Raw genomic sequence first — 10,678 nt, forward strand, 5'->3', positions numbered from 1 at the left:
AAGTGCGGCCGCACACAATGCCCCCAGGAATTTCTTAAAATTTTTTTTTTAATGATGCTAAATAGCTGAGTATGCTGCGACGCACCATTGACGCCTAATCCCCATTGGGCTTTGCTACGCCACACAAGATAAAGAATCGTCACTTAATCAATGAAAACGTTCACCCACATAATTCACTGTAATGTGATATCAGTTAAACGTCGACGTTGCCACTTAAAATTCATCCCACACATTTTCGAAACACGGACATATTCGAAAATACCTCCATTTGTGTTTTGAATGATTTTTTTTCGCAACATTTACATTGTTATGCGTGGGCGGAAATAAAAAAGGGGAGATTGTGATACTAAGAGGTATATTTAATTAACATAACATAATCGTTGAGATATATTTTATAGGTGTTAAAAAAACGCTATTGTAATGTGATCTACATGTTCTGAGCCTATTCTACACCAATTTTTAAAAATCCTATGGCCCGGAACATTATTAAATTGGCACTTGTATGCAGCGCCGAAAATACGCTAATACTGGGATTCACACAGCGTGACCGCAGTCAAACCCATTTCGTTGCGATATACTTTATAGGTGTTCAAAAAACGCTATTGTAATGTGATCTACATGTTCCAAGCCTATTCTACACCAATTTTTAAAAAATCCTATGGCCCGGAACATCATTAAATTAGCACTTGTATGCAGCGCCGAAAATACGCGATCGCTGGGATTCACACAGCGTGACCGCAGTCAAACCCATTTCGTTGCGATATACTTTATAGGTGTTCAAAAAACGCTATTGTAATGTGATCTACATGTTCTGAGCCTATTCTCCACCAATTTATAAAAAATCCTATGGCCCGGAACATTATTAAATTGGCACTTGTATGCAGCGCCGAAAATACGCGAATGCTGGGATTCACACAGCGACACCGCAGTCAAACCCATTTCGTTGTTATATACTTTATAGGTGTTCAAAAAAATTTAAAGTGTAGATATTGTTTTGCAAATATTGAACACCTTGCTGATTGAAATGTTTGTCATTACAACTGATTTTTGTTTTTTCGTGAGTTAGGCCGGGTCCACACTCACGCTTTGCGCTGGCGGATTCTTTGTTTGTTTCATTATACGCCGGCGTGCGGGCGTACGCTCGGGACATTGAAACAAACAAAGATTCCGCCGGCGCAAAGCGCGAGTGTGGACCCGGCCTTAATGCTTATTTTATGTGAACACAATTGTTTGAAGCCGTGTTCATTCATGCGTGAAATAATTTCGGTTTTAACCAAATTTCATTTCGCCGAAATGACGGTGGTGTTCTAACATATGGATAATAGTTTCACACGCGTACAATATGACCACAGACGTTGATCAGTTACGATTGTGATCGTGTAAAATTTACATGACAATGTATGTATTGGTTTGCGTAAGTCGCTTGTAATGTCAATAGGTATTGCATTCCAAGTGTTGTAAGGGGGTCAGTAGCAACCTTTATATACATATACTCAACTCAATGTCATATGATTAATAACCCCCCGATTTTACAATGTTTAGGCTATCTATGATGCATTTCCCAATATAAAATTACAGAAGCAGGTTACAGCTTTGTTACATATTTAAACATGGAGCAAAATTTTCCAAAAATCTCAAGTTTCCTGATGGACCCCATTTGATGATGTCAGAGTAGTCATTTTTTCCTAGCTGGGAAACTTTTAGTTAAATTACTCTTGTTTTGCCCTTGTAGATTTTTAAAAGATTGAAATATGTTAACACCAAAATTTGAAATTAGGCAGGATGATACATTTGTCATTTTGGAAATTATTGCCCCATTTACCAAAGTGTCGCAAGTTGAAGTGTTTGTTGAAAACCAGTTATTCACATTTTATGCCAAACCATATTATTTAAGGTAAGTCAGATGACATAACATTTAACATTTGAATTTAATTTTATCATATGTATGCAAATGATTTACGTTTGTTTGACTATATGAGTATTGAAACAAATATTTTGTTTTCTTTTAAGACTAGAATTTTTACAAAAATTGTTAGATGAAGGTTCGTCTACGAAGTACATTTGTGATGATGGCAAGTATGAAATAAAACTCAAGAAAGCTCAACATGGACAATTATTTGAAAATCTTGATTTACTGACCACCTTATTGCAACACTCCAAAAAACATAAAAACCATAGTATAGAAGTTTTGGATGAGATAGGTAATTTTAAATAAAAAATTTTTAAACTTTGTTAAAATTGTTTGTTGCATCAATGGTTTCAGATAAAAATATTGAGGTATCCCCATCATCTGACTTAAAAGATGTTAACTGGCTGCATCCCCAAGTTATTTCTTGTTCTTCGGTAACATTTGGCTATGGATTTGCAAATCAAAAATCTAATATTTTGTCAGATTTGCAGGTATTTTGAACTCTTATTAATTGACACTTTAAATTACTGAAGTATTACCATATTGGTGTTGTGATGCTTAGAAAATATTTTTTTATCAAATTTTGTGTTTGGAAACATATATACCTGTATCCAAACTAACATAGTATTTTATTGTTATTGTAGTGTTTATGTCTATAGTTTGGTTAATTGTAAAAGCTCCTGCACAATACATGCAAAGTGATGTAATCATGATTACTGAAAATATTCAAGGGAAATTTTAAAACATGTAACAATTCATGGAATATAGGAGGAATTGACAGACCTAGTGCATCTACAAAACGCTGATGAAACTAGCTACCTTGACCGAAAACTACAGCGAGAATCAACGGAAACAGAGAAGTTTGACATGGATTATTATTTGTGAGTGCCCATTGTTATAACCAATGATTTCAGCTGAACTTTATCAACCTTTTGTTTTTCAGGGCTGATTTGTATGATACTGAAGAAATTAAAGACTTATTAAAGTACATGCCATGGTGGTTTGCATCCAGCTCCCCTGATTTTACTGCCTTTGAAAAAGATCAATTACTAAAGTTTCCCAACAAAGAATTTATTCTTAGTCATGCAGAAACTGTTTCTGCTTTTTTAGGTATAGTTTTTGTGACACAAATATTTTATCCTCTTAACAAGAGTTTTGGTATTGAAGGTTTGGTAGATATAATTTTTGGGTATTGTTATGACGTAAGAAGTACAGAAGATGACACTGACAATGTTGAATCTGCGTGGACTATCAGAACTTTGAGCACTACTTTATCATGGTGTGACACACAAATCAACATTCCAGAAGTTTTGAAAGGTTGCTATCGAAGGGCACTTTGTTATCCACATTACAGGTTAAAAATGATTGGAATTCTACATTTAACAGTAATATTTTGTATTTAATTAAAACTGTTTGGAATTGCATGATGTTGTTAACGGTACATAACCTTATTTTTTACATGCACAAATGGTGTTTTTTTGTAGACATTGGAAATTAACAAAAAAGGTCGTTAAGGACATGGTAGCAGTCCTACAAGGTGGAAGACGGTGTGTCTTGAAATGCTTTCTTTCAATCCATGATAAATTTCAGAAAAACATGGACTCCCCATGCTACATTCTGAATGACTTGTACATTCAAGATTATTGTGTGTGGATTCAGAAAGTTGCCCACTGTGATGAAGTGTTAGCTTCAGTTGCCAAAGCCATAAAAAACACAAACATCAGGAAATCAGCAGTGGATTTGGAAATAGATTATGTGGAAGAAGCTGCTCGCTTAGCTTTGGAAGAGGAGGAATCTTCATGTCAAGACTGTGAACTCTCTGATGCTGAAAGGCTGGCTGACCAATTAAAGTCAGTGACACTAAATGAGTCTGCGGAAAATTCGATATCAGCAGAAAACTTGGTGGGTAAGCCTATAATTGAGGAAATAGGCAACACAAATTAGGTCTTTTGTTGGAAAAAGTACACCTACAACATGTATGTGTGCGTGTATGATTTACATAAGTGGGAAAACGTCGCACATTCAGCAAGTACGTATTATATGTCGTCTGCATTTTTACATTTCTACAAAAATAAAATAAATCCCGGATTGCAGTCCAAACTTTTAAAGGTCTACACGTCAGCATTGTCATCCGAATTTTAACCAAAGACTCATCAAAGTTATTGTTCATAACGTAGTTGTTGCTTATGTAGCGTCACTTCACACGAGCAGATGTTTTATGATGAAACAATCGGTCACATGCATCGGTGTTCCGATAGGTCGGCAGTTACTTGTGCGAGTTTTACAGTGATTTTTGCAAATTGACGAAAAAAGCAGTACTGTGTACAGGCCGGTGGTTCTCAGCATTTTATGCTTCGCGCTTTCAACTTTGGAATCTGAATTAATGACAAGTCGTACATGAATATGGGTGTTATATTTGTATGTACCATAACAATTTTAATACAGAACGAAATGGTCCCAAACTTTGTAAATCCACGAGAGTAGGCTTATATTGTTTGACGGGACAAAAAGAAACCGATGCTTGCTTGTATATTTAGAAACGTAAATGACAGAGAAGGGCCTTAGTTTGGCCTTTTTACCTTAAAGTGCATTTGACACAGAAAAATAAAACATATTAATAATTAAAACTAAGAGATGGTCATAACTTTTAAACAATTCTCGTTTTTTGAGATACATCTGACCAAAGTCATATTTTGGCTCTTTTCGGCATATAGTTTAGTATAGTTTAGCATTAAACATGGAACAACAAGTGCAACAATCGGATTTTAATGTTAATTTGAGCTACAGACAGATGGACGCTATTTCAACCTATTAAGTCTTATTTGGTTGCGTAATGATAAAACAGTAACTGGGACAGGGTGTTCTTGTTGTTAAAGCATTTATGATCGCTAACATCAACTTTTGAAAACACGACAGAGAGAAACCGCGAAATAAGCATTGTCCAATTAAGCAACACTGTTATTCTGTCATAGAACCACTTTTTGTCTGGCAGTAGCGTGATGCCTATACGAGTTCGGGTCATAAATGATTTGATTAATTCGCCACAGTATTTTTCGCAATAGTTTGTAACTAGAAATGTTGGAATCGTCAAATTAAACTCAACGCAAGTGGGATGTTAAAGTTATGACATCACACCCAAAATTAAGTCATGTAATGTCACTGAACAAATAAGAAACGCACCATCGCCGTCTTAACGAAGCGCAGAGTAATGTCGTTGCTGCTGCACTAGGGATGTGCCAAGGCGAACCCGAACCCGAATCTATTCGCCGAATAACAGCACAGATTTCATATTCGTGCAAACCCAAATAATAAGCAAGATTCGTATGCGAATATTAATTGGAGCGTAATATGGTTGTGTGATACACTAACTGAGGTTTAGTGCTTTTTTTGCATGATCAAAACAATGGAAGCATACCGCTGGGAGAGCAAGTCTGGTCGTTTTTGCTGGTTAATCTCCACGAATGTACAGAACGTGATGAAAATACCGTTTCTATTGCAGCGAAATCCCTTTCGTCTAACATCATATCATAGTTATAGGCGCAACAAAGTAAGTCTATTCGTGGCACGGGTTTGCAAAACTAAAACACAGAAGCGCATTTGACGACAAAACTACTACTACTACTAAGTCCTGAGTTGTTTAACATTATATTTGATCAATCTGAAGGCATAATTACGTCATGTTAGGTCAAAGTATCGTTCTTCCTGAACAGTTGCGGTATAGCGGCCATTTTTGCCTGTGCAATAGTAGACTTAGTGGTTGGTTTCTTTAAGTTTATCATACTTTGCAGAAATCAACTGTATGTAATCATTTTGTTGTATGACAGTAAAACAATCGTTCGTCAAGGAACACAGGCTACATGCGCGCGTGATCTATTGGTCACGTCTTACTTACACACATATATATATATTCGGGTTCGTGCGAATAATGTTTCCTATTTTCGGGTTCGCACGAACCCGACGTCACATATTTATGCAGAGTAGTCTCTGGTGAAACCTTGTCCTGACCTTTGAGGTTACGTATTTTCTGGATTCTCCTGTGTTTAAAACTATTCGATATCTGCAATATTAGGTGCCCTCTCCTATGTAAACAATGCATTTTTTTGACGCGAGCGCCCTTGTGTGGCGTCAAATTCGCTACATCGAAAAAGGTTTACGATTTTGGTCGTCGCTACTTTTCGTACCGTTTTTTACATATTTTAGTTGACGTAGAACCGAAATACTTGGAAATATGTTTATTGTGAAAGTGCCTTTAGTTTTACGCAAAGTTGCCATGACCATGTCTTTTTGTTTTTTGGGCAACTGATAAACGTGCGACAGTGGTTTTTGTCGACCCTTGATGTAGTTCGACAAATCAATTGCACGCTTTTGGGATTATCCTATGTTTAATCCAGGATAAGCTGAATCTTGGATCCTGTAAGTTGAGCTTTTTTGAGCCAAGTCTCCACATAAGATGCATCAGGATGCATTATTTATATATCCGGGTTATTTTGGTAATTAGGTGGAGTAAGTATTTTTTTAAATAATATCATTAAAGAAGTGTTAGTACTCCCAGAAATTTTTTACGACCCCGAAATAAATAAATGTAAGAAATGAAAAGGACAACAACGCCACGTGCGGATGGTCTGGTCTTTTTGATGTGAGCACGTCGGCGGAGGCGTGTGGATTTGTAAGAAGCAATAATGGTAGGTTAAATGTAATTTTTTAGAGGTAAATCCGTAAAAAAATGACATTTTCGCCAAATACTAACGAAGGACGTATACGTCCCCTGTTTGACAGAATTACCACACACGCCGGTTTAAAAAAAGCGATTCCATATCAAAGATAAAAGATTTAATGAACTAAAATGATATGAAACCTTAAATGTGTGATCAAATCCCTGTTTTGACTTTATGTTTTATGTTAACTGATGTACTACAGGCTTGTGCTCGTCCCCTTGTGTCCGTGTACACAGAAAAGGGTTTACCCTCTGAAAACACAGTGAAGTTGCCTGCGGTGTTCAAAGCTCCAATTCGTCCAGATGTTGTGAACTTTGTACACACTAACATTAGCAAAAACCATCGCCAACCGTATGCGGTGAACAGGTTTTCTGGTGAACAAACAAGTGCAGAATCATGGGGAACCGGTCGTGCTGTGGCAAGAATTCCCAGAGTTAGGTATGTTAAATGTTGCTGGTTGTTATAGAGTGACATCATTGTGTCCTTGTTATCATTAGCCAGTGTATAAAGATGTATATACTTAATCCTGCTTTTATTGTGTTTTATGGATGTATTTTTTCACTGTCTGGTTACATGTACATTTTAATTATACACAAAACTGGTTTTTAGGACCACGTTGGTCCTGGGGGCCCCAGGAAAACACTGCGTAAAGAAATAATTTAATTTTGTTTCATTTCTTTGGTGCATGTAAACTTATGTCAATTTTTTGTAAAGGGGTGGAGGAACTCATCGATCTGGTCAAGCTGCCTTTGGAAACATGTGCCGTGGTGGTAGAATGTATGCTCCAACAAAGACATGGAGACGCTGGCATAGACGTTGTAACATCAAGCAGCGTCGTTTTGCAATGTGCTCTGCTTTGGCTGCTTCTGCACTCCCAGCTTTAGTGATGTCCAAAGGTCATTATTGTTTGTCAAACTTTATGAATACCTGGTTTATGTTTTTGTGTTGTGATGAGTTTTTACTTCAGGTCCGTGTTTTTGATAAACCCTGATATTAATAGAAGTTCTGATTATAAAGCAAACCTATCCGTGTCTTGCTTGTACATTTTTGTGTTTATAAATTAAGTCTTCCAATTCTTTTAAGGTCACAAAATTGACAATGTACCGGAAGTCCCCTTGGTAGTTGAGGATAAAGTTCAGCAATATAAAAAGACAAAAGAAGCTGTCCTCTTGTTGAAGAAGCTAAAGGCATGGGAAGATATCAAAAAGGTTGAAATACTTCTATTTAAACGTACATTATTTTTGTAACCTTATGAAATTGTTCATGTGAAAATATTAACAAAGCTCCAACACAACAATTATATCTTATTCTGTTTTAAAGTGCATGTGACCCGGAAAATTAAAACATGTTAATAATTAAACTAAGAGATGTTCGTAACTTTAAAACATTTTTGGCGAAAAAGGAGCTTGATACAGCGACTCGTTTCTGAGATACAGCTGATCAAAGTTGCATTTTACTGCTGCGAACGAAATTGCCTGAAAGCAAGATTATTGATGAGTGACATCACAGTAGGGGCTAACATGATACATGAACTATTGAAAACACGACAGAGACAAACCGTCAATTAAGCATCGTCATTTTGTCGACTCACAGCAAAAGATAGAAGTAGGTTAATTGAATTTTGACGCTGTCAAAGACCGACAAGAAAAAAACGACCAAATTAGCTGATTATGCAAAACAACACTGTTATTCTGTCATAGTACCAGTTTTGTCCGACAGTAGCATGCCTACGAGTTGACGTCAAAAGATTTATTTAATTTGCCACAATCAACCACTAATGCATTTTTTTTTGTGTGATGTAAAACCTTGTTCTGACCTTTGAGGTAACATAATCTGTGGATTCTCCTATGTTTGAAACTATTCGATATCTGCAATATAAAGTGCCTTCTTCTATGTAAACAATTCATTTTTTTGAGCTAGTGCCTTGTGTGATAGTCAGTTTCGCCACAGCGAAAAAGGTTTACAATTTTTGGTCGCCGCTACTTTTCATGCAGTTTTCTACATTTTTTAGTAGAACCGAAAAACTTTGGAGATATGTTTGTTGTAGATGTACCTTTAGTTTTACGCAAAGTTGCCATGACCAAGTCATATGCACTTTAAGGAATATGTATACGATAGATGATTTTACAATAGTTATAATTTCCAGGTGATGCAATCAAGACGGATTCGTGCTGGAAAGGGCAAAATGCGTAACCGCAGACACACCCAAAAGCGTGGGCCCTGTATTATTTATGATCAGGATGAGGGAATTTCACGGGCTTTCAGAAACATTCCAGGTTTTTGTTGTTGTGTTTGGAGCGAAAATTTTTTTTTTCGATTCCTGTTGTCTGCACTATTGTTGCCCCCACAAACAGTAGTTTTCATATGCAGGAAACATTAAATATAAACTATGTGTTTATATGTGTGTTTAACCTCATTACGTCACCATCCATATGTGGTGCTGTGTATGGTTACATAACACAAGTGTACAATATCATGTCAATTAAAACTAATATCAAAAGGAGTTTGCTCCATGTACAGTATCAAAAGTTTATTGAACAGTTTTATTGGGTTTCAGGCATCACACTTATTAGTGTGGATCGCTTGAACTTGCTGAAACTTTGTCCCGGTGGTCATGTTGGTCGGTTCCTCATCTGGACTGAAAGTGCTCTCAGGTAGGTTGGTGTGCTATATTTTCTCTCCATTGGTGAAGGTTTTCAGTGTAAATAGCCACAAACATATCTACGTACTTGTTCCACAACCTTTTGGCGCAATATCATTACAACAAAATTGCCAAGATAGTGTTTCACTCTGCTCTACATTTTGGGCTTTGATTGGTTGTACTTGACACAATGTTTATCATTCAACTTGGCCAAATGTTGATTATTTCATCATAGAAATCAGATGCCAATTTTACTAAATGCAAGTTTGTGGAAATGTACACCAGTGGCTACTGGTCATTTCAAATCTTGTCGAATGGGCTGCTCAGACCTTTTTTTTCAGGGACGCTTGTGCTTGCAGCACAATTGGAAAAAATCAGATTGTCTATTTATTAATGTGACAAAACCCTGTGTCGCCCTTATTTCCAACTTTACGAATTGACTACATAATAAAATATAATGTCATAATCAAGTTGCAATGACAATTGTGATAAATGTTGGGCAGCAGGACTGGTCTTAGTCTACCTTTCACAGTCTCAGGTTTAGCATAACCTGTTCGTGGGACAAGTGAAATGAACCTTAAACATGAAATTGCTATCTGAGTTCTTAAATAATCTCTTGGCCCCAGGTTGGACACCACTTCAATGGAATATACAATAGCCTTATCATGTTAGTTACTCAAGTTGTGGCTTTATAAAATAATCATACAGCAGTCCTGGGGCTTAATTGTAATGAAATGCAAGGCTGTTAAAATTTATTTTGAAAGTCGGTAGTGCAATTTGCATTCCGGTTGTCAGAATTTCTTTTTACGAAATTTTGTTTAGGCGATTGGACAATATCTATGGAACATGGAGGAAGCCTGCTTCTGAAAAATCCAACTTCAATCTTCCAATGGCTAAGATGACTTGCACTGATCTTAGTAAGATCATGCAGTCAACTGAGGTCAAGGCAGCACTGAGGGCACCGAAGTATGTATTGCATTTTCTTGTGTAACCTCTTTTGAAAGTTAGTATGCATTTGATTTTAAATGCTGTGTGTTTGTTTCATATCTGGGACCTCGCAATATATGTAAACTGCATTTTCACCAATAGTACTATTTTGTAATGTGAGCAACTTACTTTGGCAAAACAATCGACAGAAAATAGGCATTTTAACTAATGGTACCATTGGGTGCAGACATGGAATAAAGCGTCGCTCAGCAAAGAAGAATCCTCTGAAGAATATTCGGGTGATGTTGAAGTTGAATCCTGCTGCAGCTGCCGTGAAGAGAGCTTCCATAACTTTGCAGGAAAAGCGACTTCGCGAGAAGGCAGAGAAAAAAGCCAAGAAAGCATAAACCCATGTGCTTTGAATAAAATTCTCTCATTGCTCTTTTGTTGGATGTAATCAGTAGCGTTTTAGTGGTTAGCCTGCTG

The 10,678-nt window shown here is 36.7% G+C and overlaps 2 protein-coding genes and 1 non-coding gene across 3 annotated transcripts; all 3 read left to right on the plus strand.

The window, feature by feature from the left end:
* Positions 1 to 1,353: 1,353 nt before the first annotated feature.
* On the plus strand, positions 1,354 to 4,206 carry LOC145902715 (protein SHQ1 homolog). Its single transcript, XM_082990803.1, has 8 exons — positions 1,354 to 1,665; positions 1,733 to 1,894; positions 2,011 to 2,201; positions 2,264 to 2,400; positions 2,678 to 2,790; positions 2,853 to 3,019; positions 3,077 to 3,263; positions 3,394 to 4,206. The coding sequence occupies exons 2-8, from the start codon at positions 1,752 to 1,754 to the stop codon at positions 3,851 to 3,853; spliced, it is 1,398 nt and encodes a 465-aa protein (XP_082846929.1). The 5' UTR covers positions 1,354 to 1,665; positions 1,733 to 1,751; the 3' UTR covers positions 3,854 to 4,206.
* A 2,330-nt stretch (positions 4,207 to 6,536) lies between these two features.
* Positions 6,537 to 10,633, plus strand: LOC145903914 (large ribosomal subunit protein uL4-like). The gene is made up of 8 exons (XM_082992102.1): positions 6,537 to 6,591; positions 6,827 to 7,062; positions 7,339 to 7,520; positions 7,708 to 7,832; positions 8,771 to 8,900; positions 9,182 to 9,278; positions 10,088 to 10,231; positions 10,440 to 10,633. Exons 1-8 carry the CDS (start codon positions 6,589 to 6,591, stop codon positions 10,597 to 10,599), a joined length of 1,077 nt encoding a protein of 358 aa, XP_082848228.1. The 5' UTR covers positions 6,537 to 6,588; the 3' UTR covers positions 10,600 to 10,633.
* LOC145904108 (small nucleolar RNA SNORD18) lies at positions 7,567 to 7,637 on the plus strand. The gene has a single exon (XR_014402718.1). It is a non-coding gene; the product is annotated as a small nucleolar RNA SNORD18 (small nucleolar RNA).
* Positions 10,634 to 10,678: the final 45 nt, after the last annotated feature.

Source organism: Ascidia mentula, chromosome 5, assembly GCF_947561715.1.
Source record: "Ascidia mentula chromosome 5, kaAscMent1.1, whole genome shotgun sequence".
In the NCBI taxonomy this organism is placed as follows: domain Eukaryota; kingdom Metazoa; phylum Chordata; class Ascidiacea; order Phlebobranchia; family Ascidiidae; genus Ascidia; species Ascidia mentula.